The sequence below is a fragment of the Hypomesus transpacificus genome, chromosome 24, assembly GCF_021917145.1.
Source record: "Hypomesus transpacificus isolate Combined female chromosome 24, fHypTra1, whole genome shotgun sequence".
Classification (NCBI taxonomy): domain Eukaryota; kingdom Metazoa; phylum Chordata; class Actinopteri; order Osmeriformes; family Osmeridae; genus Hypomesus; species Hypomesus transpacificus.
This window is the reverse complement of record NC_061083.1, coordinates 3,804,872-3,832,288: the sequence shown is the minus strand read 5'-3', so window position 1 is coordinate 3,832,288 and position 27,417 is coordinate 3,804,872. Positions and strand designations below refer to the sequence as shown.

At 44.1% G+C, this 27,417-nt stretch overlaps 4 protein-coding genes and 1 pseudogene across 6 annotated transcripts; 2 read left to right on the top strand and 3 right to left on the bottom strand.

The window, feature by feature from the left end:
* The first annotated feature begins 423 nt into the window (after window positions 1-423).
* On the top strand, window positions 424-4,719 carry hpdb (4-hydroxyphenylpyruvate dioxygenase b). Its single transcript, XM_047048673.1, has 14 exons — window positions 424-839; window positions 957-983; window positions 1,270-1,332; window positions 1,674-1,778; window positions 1,866-1,908; window positions 2,024-2,106; window positions 2,200-2,289; window positions 2,392-2,495; window positions 2,582-2,659; window positions 3,142-3,304; window positions 3,415-3,486; window positions 3,583-3,705; window positions 4,031-4,147; window positions 4,298-4,719. The coding sequence occupies exons 1-14, from the start codon at window positions 837-839 to the stop codon at window positions 4,406-4,408; spliced, it is 1,182 nt and encodes a 393-aa protein (XP_046904629.1). The 5' UTR covers window positions 424-836; the 3' UTR covers window positions 4,409-4,719.
* A 71-nt stretch (window positions 4,720-4,790) lies between these two features.
* LOC124486879 (histone-lysine N-methyltransferase SETD1B-A-like) lies at window positions 4,791-12,853 on the bottom strand. The gene is made up of 18 exons (XM_047048758.1): window positions 12,713-12,853; window positions 12,461-12,565; window positions 12,103-12,373; window positions 11,845-11,957; window positions 11,322-11,695; window positions 10,562-11,015; window positions 9,659-10,342; window positions 9,412-9,525; window positions 9,236-9,326; window positions 8,942-9,141; window positions 8,730-8,823; window positions 8,141-8,314; window positions 6,953-8,011; window positions 6,677-6,843; window positions 6,267-6,392; window positions 6,026-6,145; window positions 5,634-5,771; window positions 4,791-5,357 (listed from the first exon to the last, which is right to left on the bottom strand). Exons 1-18 carry the CDS (start codon window positions 12,851-12,853, stop codon window positions 5,184-5,186), a joined length of 4,599 nt encoding a protein of 1,532 aa, XP_046904714.1. The 3' UTR covers window positions 4,791-5,183.
* A 3,118-nt stretch (window positions 12,854-15,971) lies between these two features.
* On the bottom strand, window positions 15,972-18,296 carry LOC124486833 (annotated as a pseudogene).
* LOC124486831 (rho-related GTP-binding protein RhoF-like) lies at window positions 17,217-23,497 on the top strand. 3 transcript variants are annotated; one of them, XM_047048676.1, is made up of 7 exons: window positions 17,217-17,484; window positions 17,871-18,022; window positions 18,225-18,312; window positions 18,646-18,755; window positions 18,914-19,048; window positions 19,184-19,415; window positions 22,800-23,497. In XM_047048676.1, exons 2-6 carry the CDS (start codon window positions 17,888-17,890, stop codon window positions 19,346-19,348), a joined length of 633 nt encoding a protein of 210 aa, XP_046904632.1. In that variant the 5' UTR covers window positions 17,217-17,484; window positions 17,871-17,887; the 3' UTR covers window positions 19,349-19,415; window positions 22,800-23,497. The 3 variants fall into 3 exon arrangements, 2 of the variants coding, with proteins under 2 accessions (XP_046904632.1, XP_046904631.1); XM_047048675.1 differs by lacking the exon at window positions 17,217-17,484 and having other exon boundaries at window positions 17,536-18,022; window positions 19,184-19,409; window positions 22,794-23,497; XR_006958306.1 differs by lacking the exons at window positions 17,217-17,484; window positions 19,184-19,415; window positions 22,800-23,497 and having other exon boundaries at window positions 17,536-18,022; window positions 18,206-18,755; window positions 18,914-19,006.
* On the bottom strand, window positions 22,930-26,119 carry orai1a (ORAI calcium release-activated calcium modulator 1a). The gene is made up of 2 exons (XM_047048678.1): window positions 25,700-26,119; window positions 22,930-25,229 (listed from the first exon to the last, which is right to left on the bottom strand). Exons 1-2 carry the CDS (start codon window positions 25,811-25,813, stop codon window positions 24,681-24,683), a joined length of 663 nt encoding a protein of 220 aa, XP_046904634.1. The 5' UTR covers window positions 25,814-26,119; the 3' UTR covers window positions 22,930-24,680.
* Between the last annotated feature and the right edge of the window lie 1,298 nt (window positions 26,120-27,417).

Below are 27,417 nucleotides of genomic sequence, written 5' to 3'. Positions count from 1 at the left end.
TAGGCTACATCCATATATCCAGAATATCTGTCCACAATCATGCACAGATGATATTTGAACCATACAGATGAAAGACTAAAGGAACCAAATATGTTGTGGACAGGAGCTGTACTCGGGGACAGTTAGGGTTAGTGCTAGTGCTGCTATGTTAAAAAAACATGTTTCCATATAACATTGTATTTTGTACAACTGTACCATTATACCATATTTGTTCTTGAACTAATAACTGACTGATACATTCTACACATAGTTACATTAGACTTATACTCTGACTACAATGATGTTCTACAATACAAAAGTTATGATGATCAGATCGTTGGTTCCTTAATCTATTTGCTACACCAAATGAGCCAATAAGAAAGCTTCTTGAGTGAACCTCCTCCGAACACTAAACACTAACATGTGTGGGATTTAGCTTGCTGTGGAGATGGTTAAGAGCACTGGATTACCTCTGCATTATCCACACTATATTTAAGATCGTTTCAGAACAAAAAAGAAGTTTAAAACAACGGTTAATAAGTTGCGATATGTAGATCATTATAATACATGTTTATTTAAACATAACGATCTGATTCAAAATTAATAGTCGTAATGCGTAACCAGCAGTATTTTCCAGAGGCAAAGAATGATCAAATAATTGAAATCCATTTGTTATTGTCGGTCTTTTTTGACAAGACTGACAAGTGCAATTATTGTGTAACAAAGCAAGCATGAGCATTCTCCACCTCCAAGAACACCGGTGGGCGTGGAAGAGGAAACTAGCTCTGATCGTTTAAATGCTGGGCAAATTACTCTAGCTGGCCTTTTGAAACTGTAGCAAGACAGAAAGACACAAGATGGTAAGACAAAAACTTTCGAAATTCTTACCTTGTAATTGCAATGGCTGTTTTACATTGAACTGATGTGATAGGCTTCTCATTTGTTTTCTATGTGCATATTGTTTTTTTTCCTTCTAGACTACCTACACGGATAAAGGTGAAAAGGTACTGGTATAAATCTTGAAAGCAAATACATACAACGAATATATAAACAGCATTATAACGGTGGGGACTTTTATTATGAAATTAGTTTAAGAAACTAAAGTGAAGTCCAGTGTAGTTTGTAGGAAGTGGCAGAATTGTATTACATGAAATACATGTCAAATCAAATCAAATAAAATTTATTTGTATAGCCCTTTTTACACGCAAGCATGTCACAGAGGGCTTCACATGCGCCCATGTCTAAATTGCTCTTGTATTTGTCTGTCTAACTGTCATACTTTTGCCTCAGCATGAGCAGGGCAGGTTCATCTGCTTTGACCACATCACATTCTGGGTTGGAAATGCCAAACAGGTACAATGACCTTCATGCCATTGTTGTCTCTGTATGTCTGTGCAGTTTTCTTTTTTTTTCTTTCTTTTGCATGTTGTTTCCATTTCAACTCTCAGAAACGGAGGAGTATTCTCTGTGTGGATGGCTATTGGCTCTCCTAAGGGGTGGAGGCAATAGCATGAAACCCCAAACCGCACCATCATCCCTCTCCTAATGTGATCCATACTGGGGCTCCAGCTTTGTCTCTGCACTACCAGAAGGCGATCCTTCACTAAACTGACACGCAATGTTATGTGAAATGTATCGCATGTTTGGGGAGATGTTTGTTGAGTGTCTAAATAGTTTACTTCCTGTCCCATCAGGCAGCATCCTACTACTGCAACAAGCTTGGGTTTGAACCTGTGGCGTATCAGGGTTTGGAGACAGGGAACCGTGATGTGGTGTCTCACGTAGTGAAGCAAGGCAAGGTGAGCACCGTAACGTTCCACTAAAGGGATGCAGTGACAGTCTGGCCCACACTATGGTGTGACCGTTTGGTTTGTTGTCTTTTACAGATCCTGTATGTGTTCTCCTCTGCCCTCAACCCTGGGAACAAAGGTACAGGACGCACTGTTGGACAAGCCTGACCGGTTGAGCTCCTAACCTGTTTAGTTTCAATGATATTCAAGCGTATTTTGTGAAACAGAGTGTATTTCTGTTCTCTTGTGTTAAGAAATGGGAGAGCACCTGGTGAAGCATGGTGACGGAGCCAAAGACATCGCATTTACGGTGGAGAACTGTGATTTCCTTGTACAGGTAACAAGACTGTTTTCGGTCACAGCCACTCTCTTTGTAGTACCGACAGTGTTTTATCTCTGACATGGTTTCTGTGGTCAATGACCTCTCCAGAAAGCCCGAGAGAGAGGTGCCATCATTGTGAAAGAGCCATTTGTACTCGAGGACAAATTCGGGAAAGTAAAGCTGGCTGTTCTCCAAACGGTTGGTAAAAAAAAAACACATTGAATTGTTTAGATATAGTTTGGACTCGTAGATGCATCGTTTAGTGCACTGTTGTGTAACAGAAAGTCTTGGTTTCTGCAGTATGGTGACACTACACACACATTTGTGGAGCGAACAGGATACAAGGGCCCGTTTCTACCAGGGTTTCAACCACCTTTACACCTGGACCCATTGTTGGAAAAGCTGTAAGTACATGGAATTCTGTATAACTCTGTATAATTATTGTTTTGTTACCTTATTTTGTGGTAACATTGGCTTGTTGTATTCACAGGCCACGTGGACACCTCGACTTCATTGATCATGTTGTTGGGAACCAGCCAGATGATGAGATGGTGCCTGTGGTGGAATGGTAAATTTGCATTCAATCACAGTCAGGCTGCATTATAAAACCCTCCACACACACTGTTCCATACTTGAACCACCCTCCTAAACCCTCCTCCTCGGAGGGAAATAAATCCAGCGCACACTAATGTAATAGAAAACAGCAACCGAAAAGACATAATTCTAGTTTCTATACATTTCTCCGTCCACCACCAAAATAAGTGAAGTTTTACTTCAAGTTTGGCTGGATGTTAAGAGAAAAGAGTGAATGAGGGAGGCGGTAGGTATTATGTAACCCTGCCTTTTTGGCAAACACCAGGCACTAGTATGACTCAACAGTTTTCTGCCTGTACCTCACATCTGGGATGAGTTAAGAGCCTATAGCGGCGCTGAGATCAAAAGGAAGAGAGGACCTGCTTTCCAAACAAGATGGGTCAGTGGGCTACACGACCGCGAGCAGGAAGGGGTCAGAGCGACCCTCCCCAACCTGAAAGACCTTTGCTCCCACAGGTATAGGAGGAACCTCATGTTCCATCGGTTCTGGTCCGTGGACGACAAGCAGCTGCAGACAGACTTCAGCGCTCTGCGCTCCATCGTCGTGGCCAACTATGAAGAGTCGGTGAAGATGCCCATCAACGAGCCGGCCATGGGCAAGCGCAAGTCCCAGATCCAGGCAAGTTGTCCTCGCTGTTTTCGCGTCCGTGTTAGGAAATACTTTGACTTCGTTTTTCTTTTTTTTAAGATTCACTTCCGCCTCTCTGACCGCCTCGTCTGTGTTAACAGGAGTATGTGGAGTATTACGGGGGACCAGGTGTACAGCACATTGCCATGAACACATCAAACATCATCACTGCAGTAAGTCTATCTGTGGCTCAACATACAGGCCAGTATCTGCATCCTTCCTGGGCGGTTTGATTTGTTTTGTTGACGGATCTTGCTTGCTGCTTTTAGATCCGTAATCTGAAGGAGAGAGGGATGGAGTTCATGACAGTTCCGGACACATACTACCAGCAACTGAGAGAGAATCTCAAACGTTCCAAAGTTAAGGTCACAGAGGACCTGGACATTCTGGAGGTAAGAGGCAAAAAAAAAATGTTTTACAAAGTAAAATGTATGTCTCAATTGTATGAGATACAGGACTGATATCTATTCTGTCCTCATCTACACTGTATGGTTTCCAAGACGTGCCTCCTAATTGAAGGGTTTCAGCGGTTAGGCAATAGGGCTATTAATCAGAAGGTTGCCGGTTTGATTCCTAGAAGGGGAAAATGACATGTCCTTGGGCAAGGCATTTCACCCTACTTGCCTCAGGGGCAATGTCCCTGTACTTACTGAAAGTCGCTCTGGATAAGAGCGTCTGCTAAATGACTAAATGTAAACGTTGCTGTTGATTTTCCAGGAGCTGAAGATTTTAGTGGACTACGATGATGGTGGCTACCTGCTCCAGATCTTCACCAAGCCGGTGCAGGACCGGCCCACTGTGTTCCTGGAAGTGATCCAGAGACACAACCACCAGGTGATGTCACACACAGGATTCACACTGAAAGGACATCAAAGTCTATGTGATTCTGGTTCCATGCGACAGATCTGAGAAACGCAAAAAGTCTTTCAGGGAACTCGTCGCCATGACGATGTCTTTGACACCTTGTGTTCTTCTTCTCTCCAGGGTTTTGGAGCCGGCAATTTCAAGGCCCTTTTTGAGGCCATTGAGGCAGACCAAAACGCCAGGGGGAACTTGACTATCCTGACCCCTAATGGAGTTAGCAAGAACCTCTGAAGCACTGACACTTCACCTGTTACTTCTCTCCTGCACACTATATAACAAATGTAACTGTACATGGGCTATTTATACTCAACCTTGATGCCTGTTAACATTGCTTTAAAGATATATGCTGTAAAAAGCATAGACAGTTCCTTGAGGATGTGAGTTACATATGAAACATAATGCCCCAATGCACGATGTGATTTAATTGCTGCATTAACAACAACAAAAAGTCCAAACATGAATTGTTTCTTACCCTAATTGCTTTTGTACTCTTTCAAATTTTGCTTTCATTCTAAGTGCATGTAATAAAATATATTACTGGATTGTGACTTGTTAAAAAAAAAAAAACAGAGACAAAAGAAAACTTCTAGAAGTTATAAATATAACAGGGGTAATCTGACTTGGAGTCTCCTTACTTTATAAAAAGAGATCTTTATGTATATTATAAACAGAGGTACAATCATTAGTCTACATACACGTCAACCACTGTTATTTCACCAAATTACCAAAATAATCTGTTAAAATACTTGATACAAGTTGAATGCATTTTCATTAGTTCTCATGAATGAAAACATGGTCCAGATACACAGGTTTATCTTCAGGACTGAGGCACAGGCTTGTGGTCTTCCCCACCCCTGGCGCTGGACATCAGCCCATGGTTAGACCAATCAGCACAAGGGGTGGGATGTTAGACCAATCAGCACAAGGGGTGGGATGTCAGACCAATCAGCACCCGGGGTGGATGGTCAGACCAATCAGCACCAGGCGTGGGTGCTCAGACCACTTGTCAGTTGAGGGATCCTCTGCAGTTGTCTGCTTCGCACAGACATGGGATCTTCTCATCCTCAATGGGGAATTTGTAGTCGTAGGTGATCTCCTCGTTGATGCTGATAGGCTGCCGGGAGTAGATCACAATCTTCTTCTGCGAATCCACTGTGATGATCTTTGCATAGCAGTTTGGCTAAAGGAAAAACAGTTGGAACACGTTGGGAAAAACCTTAACAATAGACTGTGCACATAAGTACACCTACACCATGAGTCATCAGATTTGTATTTATTTCATTACACAGTCATATTCTCGTATGTCTAGTTGTATAGTCGTAATATAAACAACATTAAGATGGTATTTTCAGTATTTGGAACCAACAGAATACATGATTACGATAAGGATGTGGTAATTTGTCACACATTCAAAAGACAATCATTTGTTTCTATATTTCTGAGTGGCACTACTCACATTACAGCTGTGGTTAATAAACCTGGCGAGGTTCCCACACTTAGTGGCGTCTAAGATGTACTCCTCGTCCACCCTAAACAGATAGCTGCTCCCAATGCCCTCATCCTCGTAGCGCTTCTCCCTCATGTCCGCTATCAGCTGAGAACAGGACGCACATAGTCAGTCACGTCTATCCAGCAAGACAACGCTCGACCCTCTGTGTGGTAATCGTTACTAGTAATCCAGTCCCTGGCATTTCACCGTGAGGCCTTGCAGTGCTTGGAGCTCTGCTTGTGTCTCGTGTCTGCCCCAGCCTCTCACCTGCCTGGAGCTCTGCTTGTGTCTCGTGTCTGCCCCAGCCTCTCACCTGCCTGGAGCTCTGCTTGTGTCTCGTGTCTGCCCCAGCCTCTCACCTGTCTGATGGTCTGGCCCACGTACTCGATCACCATCTCATCTGCAGCTATGGGCTCCTGGGCAAACAGCCCCCAGTCGTGGATGTGGCTGCGGCAGAATCGGATCTTCTTCTTGCGGAACTGAAAGAGAGGGACATGCCCCCGGGGGGCGGGACCTTGTTTGGTGCACAGTAAAGGAACCAGGACAGCAGAGCTACAAAGTCACAACGCTGGAACTTGTTTGGGGTTCGGATGTCCTCACCTTGAGCTGGTTGAACTTGACCAGGTCGCTGTCGCAGCTGAAGGAGGCCAGCAAGCGGCGCTGTTCAGACCTGAACTCTGACCCCGAGCGCAGCAAGGCCTGTTGCTTGGCTGGGAGGCTTCCGCCCTGCAGAGACACACGCTCCTCATCAGCGTCAACATAATAATAATAATAATACTATTAATAGATTTTATTTCTAACTCACTTTACATTTGAAAACAAATCTCAAAGTGCTACAGTTAGGATGATAAAAACAAGGTAAAACATCAATATAAGATACAATTAGATCATTAAAACTCATAAGATCTGCTTAAAATTAAATGTTTTAAGTCTTTTTTCAAAAGTCTCAGTAGTTTGAAACTGACATTTGTCAGATATGATCTAAACAGACTCGCGACGGAAACAAATACCTGAGTATTTGTCAGGCGAGAGGGCGTGGCCAGACGTGTGCTGTGGAGATAGTTGATCTTGTCCTTCTTGTCGATTTTGTAGAATCCCTCGGTGCGGGCCGAGCCGGTCACGTGGCTCCGCAGCCAATCACAGCCCTCCTCAACCTCCTCTGTCAGGACTCTGGTGAGTGGAGAGTTGCTAGGGAAACGCAAGTTTGAGAGTCATACTGATACTGATACTTTTACTAAATCAATTCCGACAACAGGAAGCAGGAAGTCTTTGTGACTGAAGGATATGAGGGTGAGGGACCCAGTGGGTGTCAGTGAGCCAGCGGACATTGTCGTGCTGCAGTCTCCTCTCGTAGGTAGCCTGCAGGAGCCTGTGGTCCTCCTCGTCCATCCCTTCCTTCCACACCCTGTGGAGGACCTCCCTCTCTCCGCCGGGAGAGCGACGGCGAGGGGAGAGACCGGGACAGAGCGAGGGAGTCTCTCTCGGCGCCGACCACGTCCTCTCCCACCGTTGCACCCTCCTCCACCTCCTCCTCTTCCGTCTCCTCCTTTGCCATACCCTCCTCCGGAACAGCTTCCCCCTCTCTTTCTCGTCCACCAGGCCGGGCCTGTTCTCCAGGCCCTGCAGGGGGACCTGGCCCCGGGCCCGGGGACCGAGCCACACGTCCCCAGAAGCAGGCGACTCCGCTGAGAACCGGCTGCAGGGGGGGGGCGAAACGACGGGGGATGCTGTCAGCCGCTCGTCATAGACCAGGGATGACAGAACAGGGGCGTGTGAGCGAGGCGAGGGGCGCGTTGTCGGTCTACCCAGGGCGCGGAGATGTCTAGTGGGCCTCCTGGGAGGGGTGATGTCCCTGCCGGGGGTGCGGGGGGTGTACAGGTTGGAGGACAGAGAGGGGATGTGGAAGGGGCTCCGCGGGAGAGGTGGAGGCGGGCTCATTACCAGACTCCCCTCCGAAGGGGTGGTCTCCCGCCCAGGTGTCTTTGGAACGCGACTGGAGTTGTGCGGAGTCCAGACGCTCCTCTCCTCGGCGCCCGGCGTCCTGGGCATGTCGTCGTCGGCCGCGTACGACACTGCGACGGCACGCTCTTTGGGATCAGCGTTTGACAGATAAAGGAGCTGGTCCATCAAGTCTTCCTCACTGTCCAGCGAGGAAGCCCCGCCCTGGCCAGGCGTTTGTGGCAGTTCCACCTCCACCACAGGAGGGGGGGTCGGCTTGCTCTTGAAGAGCACGTCGGGGTCACTGTCCACCAGGGAACCCGTGGGGGTGAGAGGCCTGGGGGTCTCTGGTGAGTCCATCTCCCACTCAGGACTGTCAGTCTCCACGTCAAAGTCAGAACACGCCACTGCAGAAACAGTGGCAAACACATGGTATGTGATACAACTCTTGAGTAAGTGATGTTGTGATGTGAATTCAACAATTGAAGATTCAATTCATTAATAGTTCAAAAGTATTCATTGACCAGATACTCTACCTGGGAGTCCTATAGGACAAGGTGCCTGAAGTGGGTGCAGGTGTTCACCAAGTAGACGCTCCCCCACTGGGTCTGGAAAAAAGAGGCTGTTGGTGTGACCCAGCAAGGCTTCCTCCAGATCCCTCTCCAGACCCCCATGGGATCCCCCCAGCAGAGCAAGCTCCACCTCCAGCTCTGTGCCCGGGGTGAGGGGGGCTGTGGGGGTGAGGGGGGCTGTGGGGGTGAGGGGGGCTTCCAGCTCCATCTCCTCTTCTGACGATATCACCACACACTCCACTCTACTGTGTTCCCAAGCCCCCCCCTGTGAGCCCTCCTCCCCCTCGTCTTCCTCCTCATCCTCCTCTTCCTCTCCATAGGTGGAGTCTGGGGATTCATCGCTGTACTCTGAAGAGAAAGATTCCGAAGAGTCCGTGAAGGATTCACTCTCTTCCGAGGAGAAGGGAGAAGAGGAGGAGGAGGAGCGAGACTCGGGCTCTGAAAAGCTCCTTTTGTCATCTGGAGGGTTAGAAAGTTGTTTCAGTAACTGTGTCTCAGTAGATGCGTTATTTAATTGCACAGTATGTGTTAAAAATCCTTTCAAAACAAATACCCTCAGTGGAAAGTTCATCTCCTGTTGCCTCGACGTCATCATCATCCAGTCTGTTGTCCTCGTTCAGTTCCTCATTATCACCCTCTTCACATCGCTACAACATCACATCGAGCTAACATTAGCAACATCAACCTTAACATACAGTATATCACAACACAATAATAATCCATTTCTCGTCACTTTGCATCATGAACAGTTAAATCTCAGCGCACCTGGCTGTTAGGACAGAAGTCGTTCTCTTCACTTCGTTCCTCTTTTTGTTCTGCACCCTCCTCCTCTTCCTCCTCTTCCTCCCCCTCACTGTCCAGCTCAAGAGGCCTCGCATGTCTCCGCTTAACGGCTGAACTGCCACCCCCAGCGAGAGAAGCCTGGTCTGGGGTGAGACCCGCCACGCCACCCTCCTGCGCCTCGACTGAGGAACAACAAAAACCTTATTTCTGTCCATACGAGTGCCGCCATAGGCGCATTTCAATTCTGCTGACTGCGTATGACCCCCCGGCACTGACCTGTGACCCCGTGTCCATCCCTGTCAGGCGCAGAGGGGCCCACCTCTGCTTTGGGATCCTCACTGGTATCACCGAGCCTTTTCTTCTTCACCTGCGTGTAGAAGATTTTCAGTCGTCATGACTCTCAACTCAATCAAATCTGGCATTTTACATTTGAAGTTCGGTAACAGCCGTACCTTGAAAGAAGGCAGTTGGACTGTCTTACGCAGGCCAGCAATCAGCGTGAGAGGGTCTCTAGGGTGCGTCCTGTCCTCCTCTCTCTCCTCTCCTCTCCCTGGCATCACAGCAGTCTGTGAGAAGGGGAGGCATCACCATTGAAAACGTACCCAAACCAGACTGACCGAATTGAAAGAGACATGGCTCATGTTATCGACTAGGGGGCGTCGTGAGATCTCTTACTGCGACGTGTGCGATGTGCTTTACCTTCGCTGTCTGCTCCTGGTCATCCCACCACTGGTCAAACGCCCTGAACGCCACACCTTCCACCATTTTGCGAGTGATATCCTTCCTCATGATGGACTTCAGCTCGTCGATGATGACGGAGATGACTTTGTCCACAGTGACCTTGTGCAGGTCCTTCCTTGGAGGAAGGTAACCCGGGGGGGGCACGGAGGGGTCGAACCTTGGGATGAGGGGCAGGGGCCAAGGGGGGGCACTGAAAGGAACGAGCTTGTTCCTCTGAGGTGGGTAAAGAACGTGGTCCGACTGCTGATTGCTTATGGGGTAGGGGTACGCTAGGGGCGGGATAGGGGGCGGGGCAACTAAAGGTGGAGGGGGTCCGAGGACGGCAGGAGGTGGGGGGAGAAGGGGAGGAGGTAGGGGGATGCCCTGACCAGGCACAGGTACAAAGCCAGGAGGGGGGATAGGAATGGTGCCGTTGGAGAGAGGGACTGGAAAGGGTAGAATAGAAGGAGGGATTGGAGGACGAGGGTTCCTGGGGGGGATTTGAACCGGGAGGTTAAAGGGCATTATTCGTGTGCGACCATTCGCAGGCAAAGCTGACTTAGGGTTCGAGACAGGGTTTGGAAGGTTTCCACTGAAGTATGAAGTGGGATGCTGAGGTGCAGAGATGTGGAAGTGTTCTTCTGACGAAGGCAGGACCTGTGTCTGCAATGCCAAAAAACAAGCAATACAATTATAAAAGAATCTCTGGCAGATTGAAGCACATAACATATTACAATTTACACAACCACCTGGCACTGTGGAACAAAGTACACTACTATCTCACATTCTCATAACCTTAGCCGGAAATGAGAAAAATAATTAATCGAATTATTCTAAATATAAATAGTTATTCTATATTAATGATGACCCTGCTTTCTTTACCCAAGAGGGTGGCAAGAGTCTAGTCCTCTCATCCGATTGGTCAGCGGTGCTCTGGTCTGTTTGGCCTCTAATCTTCAACGTTAGAGGGATGTTTCCCGAGGCCTGCGGTGTCTCTGTGAAGGGCTCCACAACAGCAGCAAGCTGGTCCTCTTCTCCGCCAGGGAGGGGTGATGAACTGCCGTCTTCCAGGTTGCTGGCGGTGCGCGGGATGCCGTTTAAGGGAGATCCGCTGAGCACCGGAGTGCCGTCCAGAGAGAAGTGAGGAACCTTTGATGAGGAGCGGGAAACAGGACTCTCCTGGAGACGTTCCGCCGTCTTCAAACTCCCGTTGCCAAGGAGGGGGTCGGGGAGGTGGGTGGGAAGGGGCGCACAGGAGCCCTGGTTCTTCCTCAGGAGCATCTCAATGCGAGTATCCAGGCTGTGGCTCTGCGTCTCTCGGACGCGGGTTCCGGAACTGTCCGGAGGCGAGGGGGGAGAGTCAGCCATGCAGATATGATGCTCCGGCGTTGGCGTATCGGCCCTCTGACCCACAGGTGTGGGAGCGATGCTTGAGATGCCGGCAGAACCGCCGCCCAGAGAGAGAGCCTTAGAGTAGGGGGAATGTTCCACCGTGGACTCCTGGTGGGGGAAGAGAGAGAGGGCCTCTCTCCCAGGGTGGGTGTTCTGAGCCCACGGAAGAGAAGCCCTGTGGCTGTCGGCAGCGGCGTCGTGTATCTGGGACTGGAGGGGGAGTGGAGGAGGTGGTTGGAGTAGCTGGAACAGGGAGCTCAGCTGGGAGCTGCGGTGGAATCTCCCTTGGTAGCGTCCTGGCTGGCGACAGCTCCCGCTCGGACCGTCGCTCCTGAGGCGTCTGTGAACACTGTAGGAGGAGTGGTCCCCCTGGCTGGCTTGGTGGATGGGCGTGGTCTGCTGGCTGGAGTAGCAGGAGTCTTGAGACATCGGGGTTCCAGAGAGGCAAGGCGTGCGAGGGGTGCCTTGAGATTGGGGCGTCTGTCCCAAACTTCCTGGAGTGTCCTGCCAAATACTGGAATATGCTGTGTCCAGAGAGAGAGGCGTCGCAATGCTGGTCGGACTGGAAATGCACCCGGTGAATGTTGAGATTTGATCGTTGTGTCTCAGGGTGGTTTTGGTGCCCTGAGGGAGGAGGGAAAGTACAGAACAGAAATGACTGGGGGGTCTTTCCAGGCCTTAGCATGTCACTGGGGACAGCTGAATCAAGAAAATCGTTGATGCGGTTTTTGTGAGGAATAATAAAATAAAATAAAAACTCAGCAAAATGTTACCAGAAAACGATCAGTTAGGTATTGAAGGGTGACGTCATTGATTCCCACGGGCACTGTCTGAGGAGTGTAGTGTCCATTAATCAGAAGATGGACATATCGCAAACGGTTATCACCTGGGAAAGATATCGTATAAAACATAGCAAATTGAATTACAACACATACATAAATGTAGCTGGATTTATATGTGTTTATGTTTACAGATGGATTTCAAGACAAACATACATAGAGGACAGAGGACAGTGCTGTTCTTCACTTTACCTCTTGGATCCAGCTCCACATGAATGATGTTCCCCATGACTGACGTCTGATGAAGGTGCTGCACTGCCTCCTTGGCCGCCTTGACTGTGTCAAAAAGGACTTTGGCAATTCCTAAATGCTTTTTGTTTTGAGGATTGTATAAAATGTCCACTTCTTCGATCCGTCCGTATTTCTTGCACAAGTCAGTCAAGAAACCCTCTCGGACGTTGTCATTTAACCGTGCAAACGTCACTTCTTTGGGAGGAATTGGGCCAACATAGCATTCATCAACCTGAAACACAAATCATGTCACAGAACAATTTCAGTACAACTTTCCGATAATAATTGTCTGACCATCATCACAGGTAAGTGATACCACCTTAAATTTAGGAACTAGAAGATCAATCTCATCGTATTTTGTCCAAAGACGGCATATTCTGGGGTCTCTGACTGTGTCCACAGCAAACACTCCTAAATCTTGAACCTACAGAGAAAACAGCATTTAATAATGTCAACGTAGCGATATAATAAACTAGCATTTAATATGTATTGATTTGTTCTGATTTTTAAACAGCGTTAAAGTCATTTAAATCAGCTAACATATCAAAAGTAAAAGAGTAAATAAGCTTACAGGCATACTGAAATGCTGCCCATCATAACGATAGACTTTTAAAAATCCATTTGATAACACTGGATCTATAATCAACTTGCAACTTCTCCAATGTTGAGGTGGTTGGGTCTCTCGGTCAGTAGCCTGATGTTTGTTTTCCATTACATTCACTAAACCTGAAAACATTCAAATACATTATCGGGTAAAAAGGGAAATATTTCAATATGAAACTATGAAAAACGCCTTTCAAACGGACGTAGTCTACAAGGTAGCCTACACTGTAATTAATCACATAAATAATCGCAATGTTTTTAAAGGCGTAAGAGTGGAATTGTTCCTGATGCTCGCCATTGTGGTACGCCCCAGCAGGTGATGGAGACCGTGCGAATCACCTGTATCCTTACTAATAATGTGTTATTGGATTTCACGTATGTTATAAGCACAGTAAAAGTAACTGTCCCAATTGTTTTAAGTTTTAGACCGTAGGCTATATATTTAATCATATAAAATATATCAAATTTACCTGTACGGATGTTTCCTTCACGAAGGACCTACATTGTGCACCTGTCGTCATAGCGCTTGTCTCCCTCGGTGATTTCAGCGGTTCATACAGGCCAGGGTATGGAATCCTTCCGCACATTCGATACTCCGAAGAGTATAAATAGTCTACATTTCACACAAGCAACAAAATATAGGTCTACCAAAAAAAATCTGGAAAGTAAGTTGTGGGCGTGTTAATTTATTCACGTTCAACATTTGTAACGATAACGATAAATATGATCTTAATATCCTAAATGTAGCCAATATGGGAAAAACGTTTTCTGAGTGTTTATCCTCAAGATATAGGTAGAAAAACTAATCTTTAAGCAGATTTTTTAATTCTCAGTCCCACAAGAGGGGCTTACCACCGACGGTTCTGGGTGAACAGTGAAGTGCACCTGTCAGGACAGAGGTGGTAGGCCACAGTGAACCAAGGAATGGTGCAGAAACAGCTTTATTTGAAACGGCCCGCTAGTCCAGTGAGTAATGAGGATACACTGCAGTATTGTAAGTAAGTTTGTAAGTTCTCAAAGTAGGGGTGCGTATGAGTAACAAACCAGGAAGCTTTGAATACAGACTCGGGAACTAGTACCTTACTACGCAGAACAAAATTATTAGCCTACCACTCTTTCATATATTTTATAAAATTATTAATGTAATTAGACCCAGATCTATCAATGGGGCTAAATAAGGTTTTTGTACAAGAAAATATGGGTCTTACATCTGTAGCCGGTGTGTGGTGAAACTCACTTCTCAAGTATGTAACAGGCCACCCGCGTCAACCAATTGCTAGCTTTTCGTTGGCGTAGTTGGTCGTGGTGGCGTTTGGGAAGTCAGAGGTGATGAGTTCGACTCCCAATTGGAGCGGACAGTGGGACGTATACCTCTGATGGAACTTGCAAGACCACGTCTGTTACACATCAACACGTGTGACATTAGCACCTCTGTTCAAGGGTCATAATGGGGGGGTTACCAGTCGTTGTGTGGAGTTACAGATCTGACTTGGCAGAGGTGCCAACACCTAACGATGGGCACAGAGGGCGATCCCTCTCCCCGAGTGCTCCAGCTTGGACCCCCGGTGTCCTCTCCCGGCTGCCCCATCATGAAGTCTTGGTGGGGGGGCTTGTGTGGGCCTGCCTCCTGCCACTCTGACATCTTGGAGCCAGTACAGGCCCCAGATAGACCAACCATTCCCACCACATTTGACCCATTCATTTTTTTGTCTGGTGTGGTCGGACAAAGAGAGAACTTTGATTTGTTTGGACTTAGTTTCTTCTTTCACTTTATAAATTCGCACAGCAACACAGCAAGTGGGTTTCCTGTGCAAACTTGAGCTGTTCGGACAAATCAAATTCTCAGGGTGGGCTTAATACCATAGATATATATATATATATATATATCTATGCTTAATACGATGATGGACAGATGATCAACAGTAACGTAAACAACAACGTCACCAAAGAGCGCTTGGGTTGAATTCGTTTTCAACAAACAACATACAACGTTGCTTTGATTGTTTGTTGGTCTATCAAATTGAGCGAAGAGGCATTTTTTTCTGGGTTCGGTTGAAACACGCCCCTTACCGTGCGTGTCCACTATAGCGGAGGTGGGCGGCGAGTGGGCGTCGGATTCCAATTCATTTTCAATGAAACCGGGCGTTGACGCTCGTGTAGGGCATTGTGCAGTTTTAAGTAAACTCCATTAGCAGCGAATTTCGTTTAATATCAGTGCATAACACTACTTGCTTTGGATATATCGATACCTGCTAGATGACGTAGCCTACCTGTAACCAAGTGGCGTCATATGTAGCCCTTACCCCTCAGTTTCAAGGGGGCCAAGGGCTAGGGGTAAACTAAGGGCTAGGGGGAAGGGGTAAGGGGGAGTATTGGGATTCGGCCTTAGAACTAGGCTAGGTTAATCTGTTTTGACGGTATCTGTGGACTGGATTGTGAATCGTTTAAAGGGGTAATTGATTGCAAATCACAGTTGAATAATGACAGTTAGTTCAATGGGTAAAATGGACATACAGCAAGGCCGTAGCCATATCGGGGGGACCAATTCATTTTTTTTAAATCATTTCGGACAGCCTGCATGGTTGCTTGTCGTAGCATAGCACATTTATATTTGTATTAATATTTTTAAATCAATATATTGGGGGGGACATTTTGACCAGATTTGATTTTGGGGGGTGGGGGGTATACATATTATGATTACGACATTATGGACGATTATAGGGGCCAAAACTAAATAAATAAATACATAATTGAATGGTTTAATACTTGGATACATAAATAATTATATCACAAAGCTTAAATAAATGACTAATTATATAATGTAATGCCTGATTGATATACAAATATATAAATTACAAATTAAATGAGACACTAAATATATAAATGTTACATATATTTGAGTGTATATATAGATTTACGTTTTCATGTGTAAAACCGGTGTAACTGGGCACTGTTTCGACAGCGCCATTGGGCTGCGCTTCAATACCGTCATCTAGTGGCTTAACGTGAGAATTATAGGTGCAGTTATCACAGTGAACCACCAGGAGGCAGTGGTAAAGCGCATCCCTATGGAAGGGTTTTTTAAAGGGCACTGTTTCGACAGCAAAAGTTACAGAGGGATATACATTATATCAGGTGAAAAAACGGCTCTTATAGATGAGAAGATGTACGGCTCATGCTACAGAAGAGATGCATACTGGAAGTTAACATTGAAGAAAACATCCCATTTATTTTTACAATTAACAATAACATCGATATTTTCCCACAATGGTGAAATTCTTCCACTGCTGATATAAAAATCCAAACGGTAAATGTAAAAGACATACATGGTCAGTGAATACAAAATGGGCCAATGAGCTTTATATATTTCCACACTTGCGTCATGTGGTTCTGGTAAGCACACACACTCCTCGAAGCTTGTGAAGCTATCATTTTATAAAATCTTGGTTATATAGTCCAGCTCCTTCAGTTTTTCAGTCTGACAGTCAGTTTTGTGAAGGACCAGCGTGTAATAGAAGTGCACAGCAAACACAATGAACAACAGTCCAACAGGCAACATGATGCAGGAGGAAGTGATGGCTGCCCCGCTTGAGCTCATGTCGTTTTTTTCCACATTATTTGGATTAAGCGGCAAAAACTTGATCCAGACTACAAGAACCACCTCCACCAGGGAGAGCCAGTGCCAACGACAGTGGACAAGATCCAAGCTGCTTCGACGGAGGGAGTGCAAGCTCTTCTGGGTAGACTCAAACACCAAGTTCTTGATGTAAAGTCTGGCAATCGCATCAAAGTGTGGAAGGAGACAGGTGCTGATCACAAGGGCAAAAAGATGCACAGCCACCAGAGTGGTAGTGCAGGCACTGAAAGCAACCAGCAGCCAAGTGGGATACGGATCCTTCGACTTCAGGTCCATCTCCACCATGGCCACCTATAGGAGCATGAAGAAACAGCATATAACATTGTGTCATGCCCAGTTCTAGTTTTTTTTCAAATGTATGGTTGTTATCAGGCTTCCACAGAGCTTGATAACGACCCATTCATTTGAATCAGGTGTGTTGGAGCAGGGGAAACATCTCAAACATGCAGGACAGGGGCCCCTGAGGACCAGGATTCGACACCCCTGCATTACTGTGTTCTCTGTGTCGTCAGCTTCACCTGTGTCTATTTACGTCAGGTTTTCAGTTTGCTCGTTTGTTGTAGTTAATTTCACCTGTGTATAGTTTGGTGTGCTTGTATGGTCCCTTCCTTGTTGTGTACATTTGAGTATACTCTGCTTGTTTCCGGTAAATTAATACTTTGATTTCCCCAACCCTGTCTTGCCTGCCTTTGCTTGCACTTGGGTCCACACTCCAGCATCTTACTGTGAGACATTGACGATTATTCATATTATTCATATTTTTCTAACTGTCTGTTCTGTCTTCTCTTCCCTGCCCTTTTGAATATGCTCACCCTCATGGATGAACACATACTAACCTGCTGCTGTGACAATTACAGGAAACCATAAGATGTGTGTCAGTGGTTTGTGGTAGCTCACAGGATATGGACACAGCTATAGCCTCCCACTCAATGCAGATGTGGGTATAGCACAGAGGTGAAGTGTCTGCTGAGTGAATACACTTATTCATTGTTTCACTTATTTTGAATTAAGATAATTTACTTTTCAACAAACATAGTTATAGGGTTAAAGAGGCACATTTATTCAAGGTCCACTAGGTGGCATTATATCATCCCTTTTGGAAGGTACAGTTCAACTATGTACATTTCTTCTTCTTTCCCTCTGGGTGTTTCTCATTGGAGTGTCATGGCATTTCTCTTATATGCATAACTTCTGGGGAAAATTCTCAAAGTACACAAAGAAGCGGGTGGAGCAGGTAAAGTCAACAGGTATCTATCTGTATGGGAACTGAAGAGTCTCGGGTGAGCTACTTTCTTGCACGACAGGACAGGCACTACAGGACTAAGAGGAGTCCTATTTACTCTGGTGGAAGTTGTAGAAGGTACAAAAGCTAGCAGAGGGGAAAGCTCTGTGTCTTGGCTCTCTGGGTACCGCTGTATGGTGTTTCTATTTTGTCCTGTGGAAGTAAGTTTTGACAAAAAAGAGGTTTGTTTTTCTACCCACATCCTAGTCTGCGTTCTGAGAGGTATGCCAGAGAGTGTGCCAGGGGTGAGCAGAGGGCACACCAGAAGGAGGGAAGATTTTAAAGTTGTTATTGTTGGTGATGTGGGATGTGGAAAAACATCCCTCATAACAGTTTACAATAAGGGAAACTTTCCAGAGGTAAGACTCGCTGATCTTGATCATCTACTAACCTGTACGATACTATATTGTGTATTATTTATAAAATTCCTACGAACAGGACACTTTTGAATACCATTGCTCTACGTTGCATGGATAATTAAATATTTACATTTGAATAAAACAGTATGTACATTATTGAAAACATATTGTTACAGAAAATAGTCTTACTCTTATGTTTCAGAAACATATTCCATCTGTGTTTGAAAATGTGGTTGCCAATGTGAGGTATAGAGGAGCTGAGTTTCGCTTACACCTCTACGATACTGCAGGTAAGGTCTGGAACCTACTCTGTACGATACTGCAGGTAAGGTCCGGAACCTACTCTGTACACATGCTTTTGTAAGCACCCGACAAAACAAGTATGTCAGGTATAGTGGACATTTTGCATTGCAAGTCAAAGGTGTCTACGCAATTCCTTTACAACTTAAGAATGTTAATTTGACTGAAATGATGATGAATGGTTAGCGCATTAGGTATAATTGGAGGACGTTAGTAATTGGACTGACTGGAATGTAAAGCCAAGCGAATTGTTTTCAGCTTTATTCAAAGCCTATGAAAATGCACAATTTTCAGTGTGGTAATATCTGTTACATTAACCTTAGGTCGAGAAGACTATGACAGATTACGGCCTCTTTCTTACCAGAATGTCAACCTGGTACTGATCTGTTATGATGTCACCTGCCCGTCATCCTTTGAGAATGTTTTGATAAAGGTACCTGACTGTTTTCTTTTGCCATGATCGATTATCTTCTAGTTGGTCGATCTATAAACGATTATCAATTGTAATCTGGGTACTGCATTGTTCACTCGTGACCTTGGTGTAAATCTCCGGCAACATTGTTCATGATTGTCTTATATATGCGCTCTCAGTGGTACCCAGAGGTGCATCATTTCTGCCATGGCGTACCAATCATCCTGGTTGGATGCAAGGCAGATCTACGGAAGGACAAAACCCTGGCAAGAAAGCTCTGGTCGTCAGGCCAAAACCTTATCACATACATCCAGGTACGAACTCTACACATACCAGTAGTGTCCAAATGGTTTTAAATCAATGAAAGGATGAACGTATCCGTACATTGACTAAGAGAGCACTTGCTCCTGAAATCGAAATCATAATAATCTTATTATTTTCCTCAACAGGGAGAAGAAACTAAAAGGACAATAAATGCTGAGCTGTATATGGAATGTTCAGCCAAGTGCAATGAAAATGTGGATGACATATTCAGAGAGGCAACTAAAAAAGCCCTTGCGGCAACGAGCCCACCCAAAAACACAGAGCGGAAAGGGCTTTGTGCACTTCTGTAACAGCCACGAAACCACCAAGTAAACGCTAAGCTAACACTAGTCTGAAAACTGACCAGATAAGGACAACCAGGGCCGTACGCAGGGCCCAAAAAATACTGAGGTCATGAGTCAGAACTTCTAGGCGGGTTCGGGGGCATGCTCCCCCGGAATTTTTTTAAATTACATTATTTAAATATGGCCATTTTCTCTTATTGAGTCTTAAGGAGCAAAAACATCATCATTATGACTTTTGAATATGGGGCGGTGTGGAGCTTTTGAAATTTTGAGGTAAACATGGGGCATTCTGAGGCTTTTTGAAGGACCTTTATGGGACTCATGAAGTAAGGGCAAGTTACCACCATTTTTTTAAAATTATTATTATATGGCAACGACGGTACGAGCGTTCTGATTGGATAATGAGTAGTCACCCCAGCCGCGTATTGCCCTCCTCGCCGGTCAATACGGATCCGTATTGCCCTCTGACGTCAGCTTCAAAATGAGCGATATGGACAAGTCAGCTGCTGAGTTTTACTATCCAGATGATGCTGAAAAGCTTTGTCATCGAAAGTGAGGATGAAGACCAGACTCTTTGAATCACTTGTGTCGTTATTTTGTGATGAAATTAAAGCCATTTTAGCAGAACCATGTTGTCAGCTTTCTATAAAAAGTAATGAGTTGCTTGGCAACACATGAAACACACCGTGAGAAGACTTGAGAGCTAGCTACAATTAGCCTAAAGGTACCATTTATTTTCGTTTACAAAATGAAAAGAATCTAAAATTGCCATATAATAAACTACTTACTAACCTCGACCGTTCGGTCATGCCGGGAAATATCAAACTGAGTAGGGAGGACAAACGTTCTGCTCTCAATGTAATCACAACGGAGAGTTCCAAGCGTCAACAAATGCCAAACTGAACTTACTCCTCATTTAACATTGTGATAAAAAACACAATTGTGATATTTAATGTACAGTACGATGTACGCTGATATTATCAGTACATTTACTTTCGAAAACAGTAGTCAATTTTCGTTTGATGACTGAGTCGTTAGCGTAATTAGCCTCTGTTTAACAACATATACGATAGCGGTCTGTGATACATCCGTTTTCGATCGTTAAAATAATAAACATGCCTCACATATCGATGAACCTTTTATGATTTATTATGACATTATATTACTAGTAAACAATTCATGGGTACAATTGTCCTTATATACCTGTAGTTTTAAACCAGTGTAGCTCACTGTAATGCTGTACGCGACGCGGTTTAGAAAAACGTAATTCTACTGCTGTTTAGGAAGCCAAACGGCGACAGTAAAATCTCGGCACTCCCCTTACAAAAATCAAAATTCCCAGATGAGTTTTTCAATTGGTGAATCAACCTGTCACTCAAATTAGAGCCAATCCCTGTGTGAATACCATCCCGTATGTGGCACAGAGGTTTTCCCATTTTAAGAGGTCTGTAAATGGCTGAGAGCACTTTGAGCCATTGCCTACTAACCTGAACTTCAATGCCACAGCCTCAATTTGATGTCATTGTGTTCATGAAGGTCTCCTCTACAGGACTGTGAAAACCGCGAACATTTCCCAGCTGGGGGATTTTTTATAATCGAGCTTATGTCCTAGGAGTGCCCCTGTTTAAGAGCTACATTTTGAGTGCTAACAAACTCCCTATCGCTCTACCCAGCCAGTTAGCTTGCCACGAGCATTCCTCTCCCCGCTTCACTAACAAAATATGGACAGATGTGCCTTGTTTTCGCTCATTTAATCCGATCGCCCTTAAAATCGGTTAACATATAGTGGAAACGTACATCTACGAATCTGTGGTCTCAAATATACATAAAGATGAACATTTTTTTATTCCAGCGCGTTCAAACAGTCCCCTCAGTAAAGGTTGGCTAGCAACTTACAGCAGCAGCCTGGCCCAGACAGGTGGGGGGAGGGGCGCAAAGGGCACACTTAATAGTGGTATTTTGTTCCAACTCATTTTTTAGACAACTCATTCATTTGTAGCAGATAAACATCTAAAAACATTCGAGCTAGTAGGCCCGAAAACTAGGATTGATCCAATGCCTGTGTGAATACCGTCCCGAATGTGGCACTGGCGTTTTAACAGTTTAAGACGTCTGTAATTAGCCGAGTGGTCTTTACACCCTTGGCTACTAACCTGAACTTTAATGCCACAACCTTAACTTGATGTCAATCTGTTCAGAAAAATGTCCTCTACAGGACTGTGAAACCGCAAAAAATTTCCATTTGGGACATTTGAGTTATTTGAGTTTAAGTCCGATGAGTGCCTGCAACCATTCACTGCAACGCTTCATGGAACTCGACTCGGAATCTGAGCTTCAGGGACGCTTGTCAAAAAAAGACAACATTTGGCGTGTCAAGCATTTTAGAATTGTTAATGTGATGTGTTCCCTTCGTATTTAAGACAAAATACTTCACAAGCAAGAGGTTTGTTAATGTAACTGTATACATATCTCACTCATATTGGCTAATCAGCTAACATGTTAAAGTAGTTTACATCCAAAGTCGCTGTTGTAAAACTAGCCTCTTTTTCACAAACTGCTGATTAACGGAAGTAGCTTCGAGGTAAAATTCAAAACCTTTAAAAACGTCTACATTTAGCAAATATTGTTGATATTATTGTGCACACGTATTTTAATATCGTAAATATGTCATTTAATTCCATAATTTCACCAGGAATAACTAATAAAAACGTATTTCAGGAAAAACGCTCAAACGGGTTTGTCCTCCCTAAACTGAGGCTGGAACGTATCGACCGAGCGATAGCGAGTCAGTTTGATATTTCCCAATTGCCACTGAATTTCATTTTCAATCAATCACATCAATGACATATCAATCGCAAAATGAATGTTGATTCAACCGGTGGAAATTGATTGACAACCGGTACTGACGGAGTTAACCAAACTTTGATTTGATGTTTCCTTATCCGAGTAGTACGTTGCTGCAATACAAATATTTCCACATGAAAATGAATCTTTCTTCTCACAGTCATCTGCCACTTAAACTTCTCTTAACCTACATGTTTAGTTTGCTGCGCTCCTCTTCCAGTGACTGTAACTAACATAGGCTATTCACTAACAGTAGCGGTATGTCTATGGCAGAGCCATAGAAAAATATTCTGCAAATTCTTTTTCTATGGCTCTGGTCTATGGCGGTAACATCAGCGTCCGACTTGTGTTTGGTGGTTACCATAACGACAGTACGTTTTGTTGATGACGCGCAGCACGTATGTCCAAACTCTTGAGCTACTCGGCTCTTCAAGTATAAAATCACGTTACGGTTTGTGGGAGACCAAGATCATCGTCCTGCAGTCAGTTTCACGTGTACTTTATTTTGAGTTTATATACCACGATTTAAGCACACAAAAAAACTGAAATACGAAAAAAATACCGAGGACACGACCTCGGTGTCCTCAATGGTAGTTACGGCCCTGAGGACAACCAGTCTTTGGCCTGAATTACGTTTTTTTTTGCTGACACATTTCTGTGGTTTCCAATCATTACCGAGCACATTCAGGAAAAGACACTGTTTCTGCAAAAACTGTGACTAGAAGAAATAACCAATGGTAGTATTCAAATTGAAACATAAAAACCTTTATTAGTCATAATTTGCCTCTTGCATGTGTTTAAAACAAAGGAAAATATGTAGATATACTTTATATAAAATCTTTAAGAATAAATAAACAGTTCATATGGTTCATGTGAGTATGTAACCAATCTCCTCTGTGATGTTCATAACTACATATTTGTAGAGCACAAAATATATCCTTAATGAAACTGTAGGCCTATTACACAGACCAAGACTGCAAAGCATGAAAGTAACCCACATTCAATGGTCCATGCCGTGTCTTTTTCCTAAAGTGGTTTTCTGTACCTAACTGAGAAGAGAAATATACAGTGTATGAGTCTCTCTTTCTCTCTCTCTCTCTATATATATAGACATCATGTGAAGTAACCTTTCAAGTGTGAAGTGTAATTCTGCTTAGAATAGGTTACTTCACATGAAACAGTCTGAAGATTGCACATAATGTGACAAGAAATTTCAGATGTGCCACAGGACAATTTAAAAAGCTAAAAATCCACAAAGGAACCATATATAACTGGAGTGAGCCTTATCATGCAAAAACAAAACGTATAAAAGTTACTGTCATCAGTTCACCCTTTAAAAACTGTTTTCTCATACTTCTCAATACAGTTTCATTCTACTGTATCCTTGACAACCCTTCACAACTAGCCTACATTCCTTTTAGCTGAAGGTTATCAGAAGAATCTCCAGATGTCTTCATACAGTATTAGACAATTCTGTACCCAGCCTTGGTTATCCTAATCCCTTGTGACATTACAGATATACAAACTTATTTTTGTGTTTTTTGTTATTGTTGTTGTTTTTTAACAAAACCTCTGCACCCTGAACATTTTCAATCCACAAGTAACACCATTGTTGTATTACAGCAGTACATACTATGCATACAGAGCGATGCATTCATTACAGAAATATTATAATTTGTTTAACTTTCTTTGTAAAGGGGTACAATAATTGGCTTAGAGTAAAATCCTTGCAAAATTCAGGAGCTCATCCAAGTTTGGTATTTTAAAACATGTAACATCTTTGGTTAGACATCTGCTTCTTTGTAACAAAATACATAAAAAAAAAAAACAATTCACAAAAGATCAACATTCACAGAAATCAATTTTCAGCAATTCGGTTAATATGATCAGTCATTTTTCTCTAAGTTTCTCATGACTGGGCAGTAATGTAGGTTCCACAAAGTTAATGTTTAATAATGCCAATAACTTGTTCACTGTAACACTGCTATGACGCATTAACAAGAGTACATGTACCATTACTCCACTGATAGAGAGACTATACAATGATTCTCTGGGAGTCAGGTGGCAGAGCGGTTAGGGAATCGGGCTAGTAATCTGAAGGTTGCCAGTTAGATTCCAGGCTGTGCCAAAATGACGTATCCTAGGGCAAGGCACTTCACCCTACTTGCCTAGGGGGGAATGCCCCTGTACTTACTGTAAATCACTCTGGATAACAGCGTCTACTAAATTACAAAAATGTAAAATGTAAATGATTTAACATGTCATAAGAAATTGGCAGTGATAGTATATAATCTCGTGTTTTTTGACTGATTCTGTAAACTGTAGCTCGGAGTAACTGAAAAGCCCTCTTGGTGTATTTAGGTTTATGTGAAGTGCTGAATTACAATACACAGATTGACACCATTACTTGGTAAATTTATATAAATGCGAATGAAAATCATCAAACATTTCACAAAATAGTTGAAAGTGTAAAACCTTGTATTTCTGATCAGTATTAGAAATGGACGACAGGGCTCAGGCAGTCTGACTCTCCCCTGTGGTCCAGTTGATTCTGAAGGCGGGTGATATTGGACAGCTCCTCGAGCTCCTTGATCTGCCGGTCAGTTTTGTGACTGACCAGTGTGCGGTAGAAGTGCACAGCAAACACAATGAACACCAGACCGAAAGGCACCATGATGGAGGTGGAGGCGATGGCCGCTGCCTCACCCGAGCTGATGGTACCGTTGATCTTCCCACCTCTGAGCGGCAAGAACTTGACCCAGCACAAGAGAACCACCTCCGTAAGGAACAACAAGGTGCCGATGACAGTGGAGAACGCCCAGGCTAGCTCAATGTAGTGGTGCATACGCTCATGGGGAGACTCATTCACTGAGTTCAAGTTGTGGACATTGCTCACCGCTTCAAGGTTTGGAAGGATGCAGGTGCTGATCATGAGAGCGAAGAGGTGCACTGCTACAAGGACGGTAGTGCAGGCGCTGAAGGCAATCAGCAAGCCCGGGGGATATGTATGGTCTGGCTCCAATTGCACCTCCACCATAGCCACCTAGACAAAAATTAAAATGAAAATAAAAGGTTCAAAGCTACAATGTATACCATTTGATGTAATATATGCAAATGCAGTTAAAATACTGTAATAAAGAATACCAAAATTGATCGCTAAAATCGTCAATGGCTTCTAAATTACACTCGAGGCAAGATTGCTGACACCAAACTTCACGCGCGAGTCATACAAAGTCTCACTGCGTCACACATTTGCAGAGTAGCCTATCGTGGTTTACACCAACACACTAACTTGTATGTACTTAAAACTATTAACACCATGCTACTAAACATACAGTTAAGTGGTTAACCGTAGCCTAGATATGTCATCAAATGTTGCCAACTAGAACTAGCGAGCGTTCTTGCCCATTTCATTTGACAGGGCATGACAGACCGCCTCAGGTCGCTATCTTATGAGCATTAACATTCGTCCTCTAGTTAAGCCAACTTTCCGTCTATTGTAACGTTACTCACCATTGCGAAACCAGACAAAAGAGCTGATGTCCGACTTGTAGCCTTCAATTTGGCACGGCTCAGATATAGCTTTCTCCATGATAGAGCTTGTAAAGAGTGTTCGTTCAAACTCATTTTGGTGTTGCTAGCTCTGCTACCTTTCCCAACTTTTCAAAACTTTCTAGCAAGCAAGCAATGTTGTGCTACTAGCTAACAATTAACCTTTTCTATCTCAGCACTTGGAAGTCGTTTGGTAGACTTCGTGACTTAAAGTTCACGTGATTTAAGTATATATATTTTAAAGTCTAACCACAATGTACTCCCTAGAATGAGACTATATACAAAAAGCGTGCAACTAGCTTGCTGGCTACATCCCAAAACTTCAAGCTAGTGCAGCAGTTTGTAATTCAGGAAACTCACAACACAAATTGTACTAGCCACCCACAATCCAACAGTGCTCTGCTGTAAACTGTACATCCGAGGTAAGGTTGATATTGTAGCTTTTATTTTTTACTTAATTCCATTTGGTCATACATACATAAGTTCACATCTGATTTTAATTTGTGTATATATACAGGAGACATTCTTTCAATCTCTCAGATAACCGTGTATATTAGTTACAGTGTTGATGTTTTATTTAGTCTTAACAACTGAATATTGGACTTCTGCTCGATTTCTTTCGACTCCCTCTCAGCTGCTAATTAATCTTAATTAGGCTGCACACAGAATTGGACCAGGTAAGTCAATTACAATTGTGAAGGTGGGGTCCGGCAACATATAAAATGTGTATAAATATATAAAAACAATAAATGCGCAAGCGTGTATAATCCCACATGTTTTAGTTTTGCTTAAGAATTTTAATTTTAATTTTTTATCTATGAGTTTGAACCATATGGTTTGAACTAGGAACAAAGCAGTGATATGTGACTGCCACCTGGTGGATATCATAGTGGATATCTTGTGTATAGATAATAGATACGCGATTGTGTGTAACTTACATTTGTGGCCAAGGTTATTTGTCACACACATTAAGTATACTACTGTAATTTAATCAAATTGGTTCCCTTTACTCATGCCCTGATATCACCCCTCCTCAGATATCTGGAATTGCACAGTGAAACACATTGGTTTGTCAGGTATTTATGTACAAGTTGCACAACTTGCACTTACACAATAAACAAGATCAGTCAGACTTGGCAACCTGTAGGCTAAATTTGGCCTGTAAACTTCTGGGCTACAGTAATGTAGTCGTCATGTAAACAACATTTTGTTTGTCAAGCAGGCTGAAACAAACAAGGAACAAGAAAGTTCCAGGCCAGAGCAATCAAACTCAGATAAATGGATTGCTTCCTGCTTTTTAAAGTGAAAGACGTATATCTTTCTAACTGAGAAACTTGAATGAGTGACATCTCACACAACAATATGTTGTACAGTATATATTCCAAACCACCCACCCACCCACCCATCCATCCCTCCCCCCCAGTCCTGCATATCCAAATATCCAAGGAGACAGATGTCTTCCCCCTGCTCCTTTCTCCTCCAGTGACCCTCTGTCTGGGCTATTCCTGTGGCTGTTCCCCCCCCAGTCCCCCTAGGCCCACCCTTCCTGAGTCTGGGCCATAATACCTCCATGGTCTAGGCGCCCTTTGTAAGCAACCCCGTAACCGAATGCCATCTGCCTCTCCATTGGCTTGGCCTGCACCCCCCCCCTCCCCCCCTCCCTCCCTGACCTTCCCAAC

Excerpts from the sequence above, each read along its gene's own strand:
- hpdb (XM_047048673.1), top strand. Across the intron at positions 1,909-2,023 it reads CCTCAACCCTGGGAACAAAG|AAATGGGAGAGCACCTGGTG; the intron begins GTACAGGACGCA and ends TCTTGTGTTAAG. Across the intron at positions 2,107-2,199 it reads ACTGTGATTTCCTTGTACAG|AAAGCCCGAGAGAGAGGTGC; the intron begins GTAACAAGACTG and ends TGACCTCTCCAG.
- LOC124486879 (XM_047048758.1), bottom strand. The coding sequence starts at position 12,853 with ATGGAAAACAAACATCAGGCTACTGACCGAGAGACCCAACCACCTCAA. Across the intron at positions 8,012-8,140 it reads TTGTCCTATAGGACTCCCAG|TGGCGTGTTCTGACTTTGAC; the intron begins GTAGAGTATCTG and ends CTGTTTCTGCAG. Across the intron at positions 5,358-5,633 it reads TTATTAACCACAGCTGTAAT|CCAAACTGCTATGCAAAGAT; the intron begins GTGAGTAGTGCC and ends TTTTTCCTTTAG.
- LOC124486831 (XM_047048675.1), top strand. The coding sequence starts at position 17,798 with ATGGTGTTTCTATTTTGTCCTGTGGAAGTAAGTTTTGACAAAAAAGAG. Across the intron at positions 18,313-18,645 it reads ACACCTCTACGATACTGCAG|GTCGAGAAGACTATGACAGA; the intron begins GTAAGGTCTGGA and ends CATTAACCTTAG. Across the intron at positions 19,049-19,183 it reads ACCTTATCACATACATCCAG|GGAGAAGAAACTAAAAGGAC; the intron begins GTACGAACTCTA and ends TTTCCTCAACAG.
- orai1a (XM_047048678.1), bottom strand. The coding sequence starts at position 25,813 with ATGAGTTTGAACGAACACTCTTTACAAGCTCTATCATGGAGAAAGCTA. Across the intron at positions 25,230-25,699 it reads TTTTGTCTGGTTTCGCAATG|GTGGCTATGGTGGAGGTGCA; the intron begins GTGAGTAACGTT and ends ATTTTTGTCTAG.